Here is a 17,772-nt window from a genome sequence, read left to right on the forward strand (position 1 = left end):
TTGAACCATCTCCTTGAGGATCAGCCCCGCTAACCTTTGCCCTTGAGGGTTGTGTCTGCGTTGAAATGGGAAGCAAACGATGTTATAAACCACCGTGCAAATTTTGTTGCAGGGCACATCGCGTCAGACCTTCAAGTACTTTGTTTGTGCCAAATCATTACTGCTTACCACATGAGTCTAAATCGTGATGGATGCCAAGTATGTCCTCTGCAGATGGAAAAAGCGATTATGGCCTGCAAAGGTGACAGCCATTCTTCTGTAATTTAGGAATTAGAAATGACTTTCGGGTGACAAGTAAAATCTTTATCAGGAGATACCTAGGAGCTGCTTCAGCGAAATAATTGAGTCTGAACAGTTGGCGCTCCTCTCCGTTGGCACCGATTCTCCCTCCTTCCCCGTCTAATGGGGTTTTGGTTGAGTGCTTACAAGGTTATGCTTCCGAAAGTGTCTTTTTTTTCCCTCACACTGGGGAAAAAAAAAAAACAAATTTAACAGAGTCAGCTATAAAAAGGCATGTAAGGCTGTAACTCAAGGAAATAGCTGGCCGGGAGCCCTGATAGTAAATAACAGGAGTATCTCGGGGAGACTTCCCAGCAGCATAGTGGGAAGAGGGCCAGATAAAACCCTGGTACTGGTCTGGATCTGCTGCTGCACCTTGTGCCTCGGTTTCCCTGCCTCTGGAGTCCTTTGCTCCTTTAAGAATCATCTGCTGCATTTGTATTTATGGGTCGCCACGGCTTCTTACATTGTGTTAGCTGTTTGTTGTGTCTTAGTAACAAGGTTTTTTTTTCTTCTTCTTTTTTTCTAATGTAGGTCTTGGCCGGAACTGAGAAGTCAGCCAAAAATAAGAGAAAAAAGGAATTTTTTCTAAACGTTCAGATACTTTCCCTAGACAAAAAGTTAAGTGTTGTGTTTTTGTGATACTGTCTTTTTTCCATACGGGATTTCGGATACCACCACTCCTTCCTCAAAAAAGCGAAGAGCACTCTTAAGGGCTTCTTATTTTTTTAGTTATAAATGGGGTCAAAATAACCCAAAGAGGAAAACAACTGATTTTTATTTCACGAAAGTTTGGAAATTGAAGATGTATACGACGTACTGATGTCCAGCGAGATTAGTACAAAAATGGAACGAATGTAAATTAAACGGGAGGTAAACGCTCGTTGGAGTTCAAGTAGGGCTGTTTCCTTCCCACAGATGTATTTGTGTGTCTTTTTTTCAGAAACTTGTGTAACAGTCCCCTGAGTTTTGGGATATTTGATGTTTGAGCCTGTGCCTCTCATAAGAAACTGTCGTTTAGCGTTCAGAAGGCAAACACATGGGTGTGGGGGAAGCACGTTACGTTGTGTTCTTGATCGTCCATGGTGGAAGGACGTAGATGACCGGGAATGATTAAAATGCCCAGGTCATGTGTGTCTGACGGGGGAATTCCCAATTCTAAATAGAGAATGAAACCAAGTCAGCTCCTGCCCCCGCCTCCCTGCGTCCCCATCCCTCTTTCTTCAGAGCCGCTCCTAAGCCTGCTTAGTCCACAGCTCACACTTTCCCCGAGGCTGGGAAGGTAATTGAATACTCGAGTTTGAAAGGAAAGCGCATCCTTTTAAACTAAAACACACCTGCTGGTCTGTAAACAGCTTTTAGTGACATTATTCTCTACCCTGAGAATCTAACAAAGGAGTTATTTGTGCAGTTGAAAGTGGGATTTGCCGCATAAAAGTCACAATTTGAATTCATTTTTTTTTTTTTTTTTTTGCGGTATGCGGGCCTCTCACTGTTGTGGCCTCTCCCGTTGTGGAGCGCAGGCTCCGGACGCGCAGGCTCAGTGGCCATGGCTCACGGGCCCAGCCGCTCCGCGGCATGTGGGATCCTCCCAGACCGGGGCACGAACCCGCGTCCCCTGCATCGGCAGGCGGACTCTCAACCACTGCGCCACCGGGGAAGCCCTGAATTCATTTTTGCTCTTAAATCCAGCCAACCTTTTGTGTCTTAAAAGGGGAAAGGAAAAAACAAAAAAACATTCACCAGGGTCCTTGCTACCTCTCACCTCAGGTGCATGAATTCCCAGTTGGCCGTGACTTTTGGTTTGAGTGGAAGGGTGCAAAGGAAGAAAATGAATCTAATTCTTTTGTCGTTTAAAGCAAAACATGTTTGAAAACGTCTTGGTGGCATGGCTGGTGGCGTATAACGGCCGTTCCTGTCCCTGCAGAATTAAGGTGAAAAGCACGGGAGCCCAGATCCTGAAGAAGTCTCACATTGAAGGCATCGCTTCCTCGTTAGGTAAGAGCATGTTTTTGAGTAACGGAGGTTTTAATTAAGTAAGAGGCAGTTTGGGAGAAGATGGAGACTCAGGTCTGCAAAGCGACCCTGTTCAGGGTTTCCCCTTCATACAAGGGAACGTGATTTCCCTGAGCTGGAGGAGATGGGTCTGTTTTCTTCACCCTTTCTAGAATTTGCCCCCTCGAGCCCATCCTGTTCTTGACTCCCAGGATGGCCAGTGGTGGCGTCAGGGTCCACAGGCCACATCCGCGGCCCTGCAGGCCGTGCAGAAGGGGGGCGCCTCCCTGAAGAAAGGGAGAGAGGCTTTTCCTCTTTTTATGTTTTTTGCTTATCACGTAGCAAGAGTGAGGTGCTTCTGTTGCTGGTCTGGCCTCCGCCCAAGGTCTGAGAAGCAGTTGGATGTGTATTTAAATTCTATCGCTGAGCCCAGGGGAGAAAAAAGGGTGTGACTGGCACCAGCCTTGCTGCCACGGTGTCTGCGGGCTGTCGGGGCGGGGGGCGGCGTGAGGCGGGCTGGAAGTGGAGCCCAGACTCCGGCCTCCTTGGCGTCTCGCCGCAGGTCAGACAGACTTGGCCTGAGCCCGGCCCAGCTCTGCCCAAGGTACACACACCCTGGGGGAGACAGACTGGGCACCGGCCTAGGTGCGCCCTTCCGCAGGCCCAGACGCGGAAGCGTTCTCCCTGCTGAGACTGGGAGTGCTTACTTCATGTGCGGAGAGCTTCCTGTCTTGCGTAAAGGTTACCCAGGGTATCTTCCAGAGGTGACTGTGACGTAGGGTCCATGTTCCTGCGTCTCTGGGGAAACAGCTCTCGTTCAGAGCACGATGCCCGCCTCGGGCGGCAATGACCAGCACCTCTCGGATGCCGTGACTGTCCGTGCAGCCCATGTTGGGGGGCTACTTGCTTGTGGGCGCCTTTGCCATTAGACGGGCAAACACTGTGTTGATGGAGGCGTAATTTATGCCTGCTGAGCTGTGGCGTCGCCTCTGTCCCCTCGTTCAGATAAAGAGCACGGCGCCTGCGTGAATGAGGAAGGCTGTTCAGGCTGAAGTTCCCAGGCCCCTGGTGCCGCTTGCTGGCTTGGAAACGCCCTTGCAGAGGAGTGTGGGCGGTTTACCGGCCCACGAGGAGCCTCGTAGCTGTCTGTTCGTCACCCCCACCCCAGAGTGCACTGCCCGCAGAGTTCTTATTTAGTTGGTGTGGGTTTCTGTTGACCCTGATTGAATTTGAAACTGTGAGGCTGAGAGAGGATCAGACAAACTCTGAATAGGTTTTGCCGGCGGCATTGTTTTGTAACCTGGAGGAATGTATCTCTGTAACCCAATCAGGGTAGGGTCAGTCAGTTTGCTTTTGGGAAAGGGAAACCTTGCAGCCCTCAACTGTTGTTTTGTCATCCGGGTCCCTCCTTTGGGAAGATGTAGGTGAGAAGCGTCAGCCTCCCTTCAGGTGCCGAGACCAGCGGTCCCAGTGAGACGCCCCAGCCGGTGGAGGGCCCATCACCAGGCTTTGCTCCTTTTCTGTCCTTCAGCCTTGCAGAACGAGGTTGCTGCCACGCCCCTGGAGGAGCTGGCCTACAGGCGGTCGCTCCGCGTGGCTCTGGATGTTTTGAATGAGAGGACCCGTCCGCGTCAAGGAAGCTCTTCCAGGGAAGAGAGGACCACTCAGTCTCTGAGAGCGAAGCCCACGGAACCGGCCTCCTCGCTCTGCCACCCCAGCCCTTCGCCTTTGCTCCACGAAGCTGCGTCGGGCAGTCCTGGGCACACGAGGAGGGAACGTGCGCCCCAGAGGCTGTCCGGCCTGCCCGCTCGCAAGGAGGACCCCGGGTGCAGAGTGGACCACAAGAAGGGGCTCGGGAGAAGCGGAGGCCTGCGCGCCCAAGCTGTCTCCTTGGTCGGCAGTGGTGCTCAGGACGGACGGGGATCCAGAAAACACCGGGCAAACCGGACGGTGAACCGGACAACGACACCGAGTAAACGGGAGAGGAACCTAGCACGGGGCCCCAGCTGGGGTCAGGAAGCGCCTCCGTCCTCGGAGGGAGCTCGGGAGGAAGAGAGTGAGATGGTGGCCGGCCTGGCAGCCCTGCGCTCCTCTCCCGGAGGTGGGGCCGAGGGTCCTCGGGGCGGCCCCAGTGCCCGTGGCCACCCTGCCCAGCACCCGTGCCCGGACAGCGGCCAGAGACCGGGACCCCGCATGGCTCCGCGCAGCCCCACCCAGCTCGGCCCCGCAGAGGAGAGCAGAGACGCCCGGCTCCTGGAGGGAGGTAAAGCCCCGGAGGGGAGGAGGCGTGCGCCGGGGAGGGGGCGGCGTCTGCTGCTCCTGCGGCCCAGCCGGAGCCAGACACCCCTGGTTTTGTTTTGTTTTTTTTTGCGGTACGCGGGCCTCTCACGGTTGTGGCCTCTCCCGTTGCGGAGGACAGGCTCCGGACGCGCAGGCTGAGCGGCCATGGCTCGCGGGCCCAGCCGCTCCGCGTCCCCTGCATCGGCAGGCGGACTCTCAACCACTACGCCACCAGGGAAGCCCCACCCGTGTATTTTTAACCAGATCCTGAATTAGATTGTTACAAAGATAGATCCCAAGCAGAGATCTTCTAAGTCCTTTTCGTCTGTCTCTCCCACTGGGCTATAATTACCTCAACTGCTCCCAAATACTTGTGTGTTTTTATTTTTGTTTTGAAGCGGAGGGAGGGAGTGGAGGGGCGCGGGGCGGAAGCATGTGGCTGTGATAATGCTGCATCTGCTCCCCGAGGATTAATTCCTTTCTTCTTCCCGTGGCAGAAGCCATGATGCACTCCCGTTAAATTGGCAGGAATCTCAGAAGTGATTAACTCACTTGAAAGGCTCCTGACTTTTTAAGGATTCCCGTGTCGTGTATTTTTGTGTGGCTGCAGCCAGGCGCTATGATTCCCCCCGTTTGGACATTGTAGCATCCCACTTAGTTTTGAAATGCTAATTTGCAAATCTTCATTTCTGCACGGCTGATACCTTGCGCTCTGCCTGCCCCGCAGTCACTCCTGGGTTTCTGCCTTTCTTCGGCCCCTGAAAGGGGCCTTCTCCCCAGCGCCGGAGGCGCGGGGATGGTTTCCCAAGGGGCCTGGCCCCAGGGCCGCCCCCTCCCCGCGTGTCCGAGGGCACCTGCGTGAAGGGACAAGCTGCACGCGAGGACCACTTGCCCAGTTCCTCCACCTTCCCTGCTTGCGCTCGCGGTCTCTCCTGCCCTCCTTTCTCTCTTATTCTGTTGAACGTGCTTTAACCGACGTGCCCTGCCTGAGCGAGGCCGCGGGGAAGTCTGCGTCGCGGCAGCTTTGCTCTCTGCGCCGATGCCCACGTATCAGGAGGTGTTGTTCCCGGGCTGAGTCCCCAGGACTGTGACGGGGAAAGTCTGATCTACCCTTGTTGGCAGCCCGTCCACCTTCTGAAGAGTCAGTGGAGTTGGACACCGTGAACTCTCTCCTGGCAGAGAACGAGGAGGACGAGGAGCCCCCGAGAATCCTCCTATACCGTGGTGAGTGGGCGGCGCCTTCCTTGGGGGAGGCCTGCGGTGCCCGACGTCCGGGGAAGGTCTCTCGCTGCGCTGCCTGGGTTTCGTCCTGAGCCGAGGGCTTACAGACAGGGAGTCCGGGGTCCGCTGTCCAGGACAGCCACGTGAGGGGGGCTCCCTGGGGCGTGACAGCCCAGCCTCCCTGCTGTCCCCTCAGAGGGGACGGAGGACGGCAGCCAAGTGAATAGATGGGCTCTGTCGCCACCACTTGGGTGCGGCCTGGCGCTGCCTCGCAGCCTTCCCGGGTGGCGTCCGGAGAAGCAGGGGCTTGGCGCCCCCATGTGTGCACAGTGCCCCCGCCCCCGGGCACAGGTCAGCTGCCCCTGTCCTCCCCGGAAGGGGGTCAGACACCGGCCCAAAGGTCAGAACCGGCCAGGAACGGAAAGCTAGTTTGCTTTCAACTAAATAACTGAGGACCGGTTTCAGTATTAGACTCGCCCGTTAACCGTTAGTCTTAACGTGGTCTGGGGGTGGTTTTGGTTTGGGTTTTGGATCTCTTTATTGTGAAACATTTACGCGTGCACAGGCTGTAGCACGAGCAGCACGGGAGGCCTGGGGGCTTCTCCTGCACGGCCGGGGGGCTGGCCTGGAGCCACCCCACCCCCTCCCCCGTCGTCCCCACGCAGCAGGCTCCCTGCCCTTTCTGTGTACGCGAGTCTCGGGCGTTTCCCGCGGGCTCTGCCGATGGTTCCTGGTGGCGGCTGGTTACTGGGGTGTCTGGATGCTTCCGCCTGGGCTGCAGTGCCTGGGCTCCTGGGGAGTCACTGGGGTCAGCTCCCCGCGGGCTCGCTGGGCGCAGGGGGGCCGCTGTGCCTTCTTGCAGAGGGCGTTTCCATCCCCGTCTCCACATGGGGGTCAGTTACAGCCCCAGAAACCCGGGCGTTGGCTCTTTTCTCCCGGTTTTGTCTTCCATTTGGTTTCGGTTTGCTGGTGTTTTGGCCAGTCGGCCCGGGTCGGCTGTCTGCACCCGTGACCCGTCGTCCTGGGGGCCATGACGCTCCTCTCGCGGGTGACCAGCGCTCTGCGTGTGCCCCAGGCGGCTCCCTGTGCCCCAGGTCCCCTTTCTCTCACAGCCCTTCCTCCTGTCAGACACCACAGCGCGGCTGGTTCTTGAATATTTGAGTTATTTACACATTCTGGAACTTTTTTGGCTGAGGATGCAGTTAAATTTTGTTGAGAAGTTACTTGTAGTTATCTTACGATTGCTGGAATAGTTCTCTTTATTTTAACCCTTTAAAGCCCCCAGTTTCCCAGACAGATGAGCTTCTCAGAAATTCAGTCCCCATATGGGGTCTTCATTGTGTGCTGTGGTCTCCTTTCTGTTTACGTGCCAAGCTCTTTAAAAAGTGCTCTATTCTGGAGTAACCTGAGGCTTACAGAGCAGTTGCAGAGGTGACACCGAGCCCCCGCCCGCCCCTGTCCCCACGAGCACGGCACACGGTCACTGCTAGGAAACCACCTGTCGCCCTGGCCGCGCTTGTGGTCGGCATTTGGGTTCCAGGGGCAGGAGTTACAAACCTGCCCCTCAGACTCTCGGGTCAACGCTGGGCTTGAACAGCGTCTCCGTGGTTGTGTTTTCTCCAGCAGTTGCTTTTCGTGCCTGATATGGAGCTAACTTGTCTCTTTTTGTTTTCCTTTCTTTCTTTCCATTCTAGAACCACGTTCGTTTGAAGTAGGAATGCTAGTCTGGCTTAAATACCAAAAATACCCCTTCTGGCCCGCAGTGGTAAGAATCCTTCTCTGCCCCCGAGGTCCAGCGCCCTCCATTCTTGACACCAGCACCCGGGCAGCTGGTTCACTGCTCTGTTGTTACTGGGGAAACGCTGGGTCCATGAGCATCAACGTGGACACGTTTACTTAAGGAAAGGGGGTCTCAGCCTTCTGGCACAAAGGATCGTGAGGCTTACAGGTCAGGTTTTCATCAGGCAGGCTTAGAAAGCCCGCCTCCAAAAAATGCCCACAGTTTGCTCATTTTCAATATTCTACATTTCAGCTTTTTAGCGAGCAGATTAGGGTGGGCATCGGTGGCACAGCAGGTGTTTGAGGTCCTGGCTGCGCCCCCAGTGCAGGGGACACCCTTAAGTGTGGCTGACGTCCTGGCTGTGCCTCCTCCGCCTGCTTGGACGGTGCCCATGGTCAGTTGGAGAATTTGTGACACAGGGGCACCACCCGGTTGCCCTCGCTCCTGCCATTTCCACCTTAATTTCCCCCCCTTTGTCTTCTGGCAGGGACGGGGTTCTGATGGTTCTAGCTGTAGTCCTTTAACTTTTAGGAAGAGGCAGGGGCGTGTAAATCCGAAAGATAGCTGCCACAGTGGAGCGGCTTTTGTTGTCGCGATGAGTCTGAGCTCATCCAGGTCAGCATGGCCTCCTGACACGTGACTGACTGTCCCGGGAAGGACAGAATGAAATATTTGCGGCACCTGTAGATAGAGCGCAGACGTGCAGTTGAACCGGGGTTGCCGTGCAGCTCCGTGGCAGGGTTTGGGGGGCTGATTATCGGGGACCCTCGCTTCCCGAGGTGCCGTGTCCCCCTGCGGTTGGCAGCCTTCTCCCCGCCATTCCGCTTTCCCCAGTTCCCGGGGGCCCTGCTGATTCATGGGTGCCAGTGGCGTGCGGGCTCCAGCCTCACCCACGGCGCTGGTGACACCGAGGGGGGGCCCCTCCGGGGTCCACAGCCTGCCGCCTCCCGCCTGACCTCTGCTGGGCCCGGCCGGGGCCTCCCGGAGCTCGCTTTGCCCATCCCCCAGAGTGAGGAGGATCGCGCCCTGAGCCGAGCGGAAGTGCTGAAGGCAGTGGCCGTGATTCCTCTTGTAGAGCCCTGGCTCTGCTCGGTCGGAGCGGCGCTGAGGGCCACGCGACGCTTTCTGAGCGTTCCCCGGTGTCGGCTGTCAGTCCAAGCCGGCTGCGTTCCTCGTCACATGCTTGACGAGGTGACATCAGGAAAGTGTCGAAAACCCACGACCTTCTGGGTCCTTGACACCTGGTTTTCTTGGATCTGCCAACAGGTCAAAAGCGTCAGGCGAAGAGAGAAGAAAGCGAGTGTGCTTTTCATTGAAGGAAACATGAACCCCAAAGGGAGAGGGTAAACCCACTGTTGTCTGCTCTTGCCGAGTGCTTCTGGGTGGAGGCTGGCGAAGGGGGCCGGGGTGGGGTCCAGAGCCCCAGATGAGGATCCCTGTGAAGGTGGTGTTCAGGGACGCGGCCAGATGGTCGGGTTTTCCAGACTGCTTGTCGGCTTCCAGAGTCAGCCCTGCCGGACACTCCTTGGGCCCCCGTTTCCCACAAACTGCAGCAGAGTTGGCTCCCTGCAGGGGCCGTGAGCAGCCCCCTGCCCAGTCACCCCCCTAGTCCTCGACTGGGGGCAGGAGCACCGTCTGCCCGGAGCCGGCCTGGAAGTGTGGGCACACCTGGGCCCGGCTCCGAGGGGCTCCCTCCACCGACGAGCCGGCGCTGGCAGAGGCCCGACGTTTTCCCAGAGGAAGGACGCTTTTGGGTCGCGAGATGGGGCTGGTTCCCGTGAACCTCTGCTCTCTCTGCTTCCAGCATCACGGTGTCTCTCCGGCGACTGAAGCACTTTGATTGTAAAGAAAAGCAGGCGCTCCTGGTACGTGGATGGTTGTTTGCGCTGCTTTGAAGGGCTGGCTTGGTGGCTGGTAACCACCACGAGGCCCTTCAGACAGCGGTAGTTGTGGGAGTGGCGCCTGGCCTCGGCTGCTCCGCTGGGGGTCACTGCCCCTCGGGCGGCTGCTGGCCGTTCCCCACTGAGCAGGTTTGGCGTGGAGGACAGGGCGCCCTGCGCAGAAGGGAGGTGGGAGAGCCCAGGGCCAAGGCCCACAAGTTGCGGCTGTGTCTGAGCCGCCCCCGGGAAGGGCACCATAGACCCCGAGGCCGTGAGCCTGAGCGCCACATACATCAGGGAACACCGTCGCCGTGGCCCTGTGACTGGCCCAGCCCGAGTCCCCAGGAGCTGGTCCACACGGTGCTGTCTGTTAACTCTGAAACACCCACCACTTCGTTGTCCCAACTTTCAAAAACACAGACTGCGACTGGGTCGGGCAATGGGGCCCGTGAACCCCGCTCCAACGTGGGTGTCTGCTTGGCCCCCGGTCAGCGGGCTCTGCGCTCGGCATGGGGTGATGCCTTCCCGTGTGGGAAGCAGCGTCTGAGCTGGTGAGTGGGATGCGGTAGGACTGTCAGGGCGTCTCCCGCCGACCATCTGTTCTCTGAGGGCAGCAGGCCACGGGCCTTGAGTGCAGGCGCTGCTCGGAAGGTCGGCACCCACGCTGGACCCAGCCTTGGGCTCTTGGGACCGGAGGGCGGGGGCAGGGGGGGGGGGAATCGAGTTTGAGATTCGTGTGCCTCAAATACCTGAGAAATGGGTTTTATCGCAAGGACGCCTGGGTTCAAGAAGATGGCGCGTAGGTCTCGCGGGACCCGGATGCCTGGGCACGTCCCCTGGAAACGGGCCGTGGGAGCTCAGGCATGTGCCGGCGCCACCCTGCTGTCCCAGGTGCTGGTCAGCGGGCCTGGCCACGGCCCGAGCGCCCTCCTCCTCTGGAGCTGCCTGCCCCTCCCATCACACGCCTGTGGGTCTCAGGCTGGTCTCGCTGGTCATCCCAGCTTAGGGGTTCTCACCGGGGGTGACGGCCTTGGGTTGCTGTGAGGATCACAGGCCAGGGGTCCCTCCCCCGGGGCAGAACTTCTTCCCACTGACTGTGTACAGTCGAGGGCCACGGGCCCAGAGGCGTCTCCCACGGGGTTCATCTCCTGCAACCTCAGGTCTTGTCGATCTGATGGCCCGTCAGCTGCCCTGCGGTGGGTTTTCGCCCTCCTGCTCTCAGGGTCTGTGGTGTCTCTCTCGGCCCCGAGGGCTTGGCTCACAGGTGACCGTTTTCTGAGCAGCCCCGGCCCCAGACATGCCTCGCAGGGAGCCCTGTGCGGGGGCGTCTGCAGGCCCCTTCCTGGACGAGGGGACTGAGGACGCGGGACCTCGGAGGTGCTCCCGGCTGACGCCCGCCGTCTGGCTTTTGTTGCAGGACGAGGCCAAGGAGGATTTCGACCAGGCCATCGGCTGGTGCGTCTCCCTCATCACCGACTACAGAGTCCGACTGGGTACGTGGGGCTCCGGTGCCCCTGCACGAAGTGACGGGGGGCAGCAGTGCAGGGCCTCCCCTGAGGGCCCCCGAGGGCGGAGGGTGGCCCGGTCCCCATAGCTGTCTAGCCCTGCCCCGAGCAGGCTTTCTCCCCATCCCTGCGGATGGGCAGGCGCCTGGTGGAGGCTCATCCTGGGTCTGAACAGAACAGTTTCCTTTGAATCGGGGTTGGTTTCCATCTGTCCCAGGTCCGGCCATGGGGGGGTCCTCGGGCTTGAGGTCAGGGCGCACACCGGCTGGACGACCCGGCAGAGTCCAGTCCTGTGTGTGACCTGACTTCCCTTCCGCCCCTGTGCAGGCTGTCGTTCCTTCGCAGGCTCTTTCCTGGAATACTACGCGGCTGATATAAGTAAGTCCACCAGCAGCTCCTTTAAGGTGGGACCCGCTCTTTTGCCCGTTAGGAGCGGCAGTCTTCTTTGAGCTCTGGAGGGGTGTGTGCGGCGGGCAGCGCGCCCCAAGCCTGAGGCCTACAGTCCAGCCATGCCTGGGTCCACGGGGTCCCCTTGCTTCCCTCTGCCGTGGGGCCGGGAGGGCGGCTGCACACCCACACCTGCCGCCAGCGCCCAGGTCACCCGCCTGGGGCCGGGGCATCTGCGTGGCCCTTTCCCTGCCCTCCTGTCACTGGCCTCTGCAGGGTGCCGCTGAAGCAGGGTGGAGGGCAGAGCTGGGACGAGGGGCGGGGGTCCTACTGGGGGGAGAGCCCTCGGGGACCGTCCCGGCACAGCCGAGGGCGCCCAGTCACGGGAGTGCGCTTCCTCCGCAGGCTCCCCCGTCCGCAAGTCCATCCAGCGGGACGTCCAGGGGACCAGGTTCCCCCCGCTGAGCGGGGTGGGCCCCGAGGAGGCCTCGGCAGGGAACCCGCGGGGCAGGAGGCCGGCCTGCAGGAAGGTGCTCCCTGATCGCTCGCGGGCCGCCCGGGACCGGGCCAACCAGAAGCTGGTGGAGTACATCGTGAAGGCGCGGGGTGCCGAGAGCCACCTGCGGGCCATCCTGAAGAACAGGAAGCCGTCCAGGTGGCTAAAGACGTTCCTGAGCTCGGGTCAGTACGTGACCTGCGTGGAGACCTACCTGGAGGACGAGGAGCAGCTGGACCTGGTGGTGAAGTACCTGCAGGGGGTGTACCAGGAGGCGGGCAGCAGGCTGCTGGCACGCAGGCACGCGGACGGCATCCGCTTCGTCCTGGACGTGCTTCTGCCCGAGGTGAGCGCCGGCGGGCCCTGCGGCACCCTGGGGTGCCAGGGCCTGGGCGTCGTTCTCCAGAAGCCTTCCCGGGGCGGTGCCGCCTGAGCCGTCTCCCCGAGGTGCTGTGGGCTGGGTGCTGCGGCCTGGGCCCCTCGGCTGGTCCCTGGCCCAGGGGAAGGGGAGCTTAAGCTTTGCGAACGCGCTTCAGCTGGGGCGCGGGCGGTCGAGGAGCTGGTGCACGGCCCCTCAGCCGTTCTTCAGTTCAGGGAGGATGCTGCTGGCCATGAATGAATGTGTGGGAAAATGTCACCAGGCTCTAAAGTGTTGAGCTTTATCGTTGTGGAGGTTTCAAATACGTTAAGAAAAATTAAGTAGCGCCGTGAACCCTCACGTGTCCGTCACCAGCTGGAATAGTGTGGCCTTGCTCCACTTGCACCTCCAGTCCCTCCTTCTGGATTGTTTTTTATCCGTGCATACTTTCATGTGTGACTCTACAAAGGGTGATCCTGCCCCTTGGGGACACTGGGGGATGTCTGGGGTTGTCTGTGGTCGTCACGAGTGGGGGGCTTCTGCCATCCTGTGGGTGGGGACCAGGATGCCGCTCCACACCCCACAGTCCAGGACGGCCCCTGTGTCAGCCGTGCCGAGGGGAGAGAAACCCTGCTCTGAACCAGAGGAGCTCTTCAAAAATAAATAGCTACGATACTATGATTTCACTCCAAAAAGTAACAGTGATCTTTTGATATCAGGCATCTATTGTATATTCAGATTACTTCTTTGTGTTTTCTTGTTTTTTTCCTTTTTTTTTTCTCTTTTTATGGCCACACCACACGGCCTGTGGGATCTTATTAGTTTCCCAACCAGGGATTGAACCCAGGCCTGGCAGTGAAAGCATGGAGTCCTAACCACTGGACCGCTAGGGAAGTCCCCAGGTTCTGCCTTTCGCTGCTTTTAGTGACATGAACTTTCATCTCATCCAAGAGAGAGCATTGTAGATTTAATTAGGAAACACCAGGAGCAGAGATTTTGCAGACTGCACGAGTGTTGAGCAGGGAGGGCCCTGGCGGCCGGGACGTGGCTGGACCACCCGCCCACGCGGCCTCCTCCAAGCTCCGTGCGAGCCGCCGGGCCTGGCCCGAGCCTGACGTGTGCTGCCCTCTTGCAGGCCATCATCTGCGCGATTTCCGCTGTGGATGCTGTGGACTACAAGACGGCTGAGGAGAAGTACATACGAGGACCTTCACTCAGCTACCGGTAGGCAGGCCGCGCTGCGTCCCGAAGGGCTTCGTCTCCACGCGCCGGCGGCTGCGGTGGCTGGGCTGAGGGGCCCTGGTCCGAGCGGGCAGAGCTGGGCCCACCGCGCCCTACGTCCTTCGTGGGGCTGATGTTTGCCTCCCCAGCGTTCTTCCCCGTTGCCTCGATGCCACGGCTATTTGAGGAAACAGTGAGATGAAGCAGCAGCCGCTGCCCGGACGTCCCTGGCTGGCGGGAAGAATGCGGTGATCAAGATGTTCCTCTCACGTTGCTGTGGTTAGCGCCCTGGACTGGCGGTCTGGAGCCCCTAATCCTGTCTCTGGGCGGGCTGCCAGGCCTTGCTGGGAGCAGGCGGGGCCGCGTGGCGGTGACAGGCTGAAGACTCAACTAGGGTCTCGTGGTACAGACTGTCCCCAGCCTCAGCGGCTGCCCTGCACACCCGGTAAAGAGACGGTGCTCCCGGGAGAGTGAGATCTGAGAGGCCCATCTCCAGCTGGCACCACCCTCCCGCTCGGGCTGCTGGTCGGAGGGCGTCCTGAGTTTCCCGCAGCCTCAACCGGCTGCAGGCACCCCAGATGCCTATGGAGGGCCATGGGCTGTGCCCCGGCCGCGCCCTGCCGCCTCAGGCGCCGAGCCTGGGCAGCCAGGGGTCCCTTGGGCCGGGTGTCGGTCGGGCAGTGGGTCTGTCCTGGTGCATCCACCTCCCGCTTCTTTTCACACCGTAGTTGCGTTTAGGTTCTTGTGCACAAACCATCGAGCCTCGGCACCCCGACAGGGTTTGGGTCTCCTCTTGGGGTTCTTAGGCTGCTGTGTTCCGTTTACCTTTGGGTCGTCCCCCTCAGGATCATATTCCTTGTTGATCCTGAGAGGGGCAGCCAGTCAACTAACTGATCATGTAATTTTTTGTTAACAGATAGCCATTTTAAAGGACAATTTGCTGTTTCACCATTTTTTCTTTGTAGTTTATTTTTCTTCATTGTGGTGAAATACCCATAACGTAAAATTCAACATCTTAACCCTTTTAAGCGCACAGCTCAGTGGCATTGAGCACATTGACACTGTCGGGCAACCATCCCCACCATCATTTCCAGAACTTTCTCATCTTCCCAAACTGAAACTTGGTCCCTATGAAACACTCACTTCTCTGTTTATGGTTTTTTTTTTTTGTTTGGTTGGTTTTTTTGTTTGTTTGTTTGTTTTTAGCGGTACACGGGCCTCTCACTGTTGTGGCCTCTCCCGTCGCGGAGCACAGGCTCCGGACGCGCAGGCTCAGCGGCCATGGCTCACGGGCCCAGCCGCTCTGCGACATGTGGGATCTTCCCGGACCGGGGCACGAACCCGTGTCCCCTGCATCCGCAGGCGGACTCTCAACCACTGTGCACCAGGGAAGCCCTGTTTGTTTGTTTTTAATTGAAGTATAATTGATTTACAATATTATGTTACTTTCAGGTGTACGGCAAAGTGACTCAGTTATATGTGTACACGTGTGTGTGTCTGTGTTCTTTTTTTTAGATTTTTTTCACTACAGTTTGTTACAAGATACGGAGTATAGCTCCCTATGCTATGTAGTAAATCCTTGATGTTCATCTTTTTTATATATACCAGTGTGCATCTGTTAATCTCAAACTCCCACTTTATCCCTTCCCACCCTTCCCCTTTGGCAACCATAAGTTTGTTTATGTCTGTGAGTCTGTGTCTGTTTTGTAAATAAGTTCATTTGTGTCATATTTTAGATTCCACATATAAGTGACGTCGTATGGTATTTCTCCTTTTCTGCCTGATTTACTTCACTTAGTATGGGGATTTCCCTGGCGGTCCAGTGGTTAGGAGTTGGTGCTCTCACTGCCGCAGCCAGGTTCCATCCCTGGTTGGGGAACTAAGATCCCACGAGCTGTGTGGCATGGCAAAAAAAAACTACAAATAATTCACTTAGTATGATAATCTCTAGGTCCAGCTGTGTTGCTGCAAATGGCATTATTTTGTTCTTTTTTATGGCTGAGTAGTATTCTATTGTATATGTGTACCACATCTTCTTTATCTATTCATCGATGGACATTTAGGTTGTTTCCATGTCTTGGCTGTTGTGAAGAGTGCCGCAATGCATGTTGGGGTGCATGTATCTGTTCTTTTTTTTTTTAAGATTTTTTAAAGATATTTTTGATGTGGACCATTTTTAAAGTCTTCATTAAATTTGTTACAGTATTGCTTCTGTTTTGTGTTTTGGTTTTTTGGCCATGATGCATGTGGGATCTTAGCTCCCTGACCAGGGACGGAACCCACACCCCCTGCGTTGGAAGGTGAAGTCCTAACCACTGGACCGCCAGGGAAGTACCTGTCTTTTCGAATTAGAGTTTTGTCTGGGTATATGCCAGGAGTGGGATTGCTGGATCATATGGTAATTCTGTTTTTACTTTTTTGAGGCATCTCCGTACTGTTTTCCATACTGGCTGCACCAACTTAACATTCCCACCAACAGTGTAGGAGGAGGGTGGAGGGTTCCCTCTTCTCCACATCCTCTCCAGCATTTGTTATTTGTAGACTTTTTTTTTTTAATATTTATTTATTTGGTTGTACCGGGTCTTAGTTGTGGCATGCACGTGGGATCTAGTTCCCTGACCAGGGATCAGGTGATAGCCCCTGCATTGGGAGCACGGAATCTTAACCACAGCGCTACCAGGGAAATCCCCCGTTACTTGTCGTCTTCATAACAGTGGCCATTCCGACCAGTGTGAGGTGATACCTCATTGTAGTTTTGGTTTGCATTTCTGTAATAATTAGTGATGTTGAGCATCTTTTCACGTGCCTGTTGGCCATCTGTATGTCTTTGGGGAAATTTGGATTTAGGTCTTCCCGTTTTTCGATTGGGTTGTTTGTTTTTCTGTTATTGAGTTGTATGAGCTGTTTGTATATTTAGGAAATCAAGCCTTCTTCAGTCACATCATTTGTAAATATTTTCTCCCAGTCCATAGGTTGATGGTTTCCTTTGCTGTGCAAGGGCTTATAAGTTTGGTTAGGATCCCATTTGTTTATTTTTCTTTGATTTCTCTTGCCTTGGGAGAGGGAATTGCTGACTAAAACGAAGTGATCTCCTTTTGGTTTTGCAGGGAAAAAGAAATATTTGATACGCAGCTCCTGGAAGAAAGGAGCCGGCGAAGCTGAGGCCGGTGGAGGCAAGGCCCTGCGCTCTGGAGCACAGGCGGGCCGTTGGCCTCCCTGGCGGCTGCTGCCTCTGTTTTCCTGGCTCTTGTGGAAGGTACAGCTCCTGAAAGGGTTTGAAAGGACAGAGGCTTTTTTTTTTTTAAGTTTACGTCATTACCTGTGACTGTACCGTGCAGGTTCACAGAAGGTGCACGTTTGTGTTTTGTGTTGAAAAGCACTGTGCCCAACATTAAACAGGAGCTGTAAAGACTCTCATACGAACGTGCGGCTCCCGCAACATCAGTGTATTTTTCCGTTTGTTTCCCTCCTGTGTGCGGCTCCTCTTATGGCGGCTCCTGCGTTTGCTGTGCCTCTGTTACGTGTTTTTGAGGCAAACCCGTGTTTGTAAGAGGCAGGACCCGAGACCCGCTGCTTTCCCGTGCTCTAGCCTCTGCTGGGACTCGTGCAGGAGAGCAGACGGACCGGCAGTCTTTCCAGCCTCTTTCCGCCCGGCCTCCATGTGGGTTTCCCCGCGCGGCCTTGTCACCGCACAGCCAACTGCCCAGATAGCTGTGACGATCCCACCGGGCTGCTGCGCCCCCCAGCCCGGCCAAGGTCATTGTGTGCACGGCCTGGGCCTGGGCCGTGGGGTCGCGGCCCGGCACCAGTGGAAACCAGTCCTTTGTCTGGAAGCCCGAAGCACAGATGGGTCCCCCGATGCCTGAGGGTCCCAGGCTCAGGGCCCCCCGCCCCCACCTTTGGAGAGAGTTGTGTGAAGGCCCGGTCCTTGACGTGGTCACAGAAATGCTGTTCTGGTTTAAAGCGACACACGGTGGATTATTTATTCTAAGCTGACGCGAGGCTGCCTGTGGAAGGAAACAGCCAAGTCCCCACCATGATGGCTGCGCTGCGGCATCTGAGCTCGGCCAGTCCTCCCTGAAGCCGGCACCGGCCAGCGAGCGGCCGCCGCAGAGGACAGTTGGGGAGAGGTTCTCGCAGACGCCGGGGACACGGGCCCTGATCCTGACGGGAGGCTGGGTCCCTGCGGGAAGGAGGTGCAGAGATCACTGCGGGGACCTGCGTGTGGTGTCTCTGCTGGTTTTGCTGAAACCCAAGCAGAGGTGCAGACACGGCCCTGGAGGTCCCGCTGAGCTGCCCCCCAGGGTGGTCGGAGGGGCATCCCGTGTGGGCCAGGCTTGGGAGAATGGCCCCGCCAGCATCTCCACCGT

General features: G+C 57.1%; 1 protein-coding gene across 1 annotated transcript; it reads left to right on the plus strand.

The window, feature by feature from the left end:
- Nucleotides 1-47: 47 nt before the first annotated feature.
- Nucleotides 48-16,681, plus strand: PWWP3A (PWWP domain containing 3A, DNA repair factor). Its single transcript, XM_082836389.1, has 13 exons — nucleotides 48-241; nucleotides 814-899; nucleotides 2,207-2,277; nucleotides 3,806-4,537; nucleotides 5,677-5,778; nucleotides 7,470-7,540; nucleotides 8,822-8,898; nucleotides 9,360-9,420; nucleotides 10,853-10,928; nucleotides 11,268-11,318; nucleotides 11,733-12,169; nucleotides 13,317-13,405; nucleotides 16,510-16,681. The coding sequence occupies exons 1-13, from the start codon at nucleotides 188-190 to the stop codon at nucleotides 16,562-16,564; spliced, it is 1,962 nt and encodes a 653-aa protein (XP_082692515.1). The 5' UTR covers nucleotides 48-187; the 3' UTR covers nucleotides 16,565-16,681.
- Nucleotides 16,682-17,772: the final 1,091 nt, after the last annotated feature.

Source organism: Leucopleurus acutus (genome assembly GCF_964270905.1).
Source record: "Leucopleurus acutus genome assembly, chromosome: 3".
Classification (NCBI taxonomy): domain Eukaryota; kingdom Metazoa; phylum Chordata; class Mammalia; order Artiodactyla; family Delphinidae; genus Leucopleurus; species Leucopleurus acutus.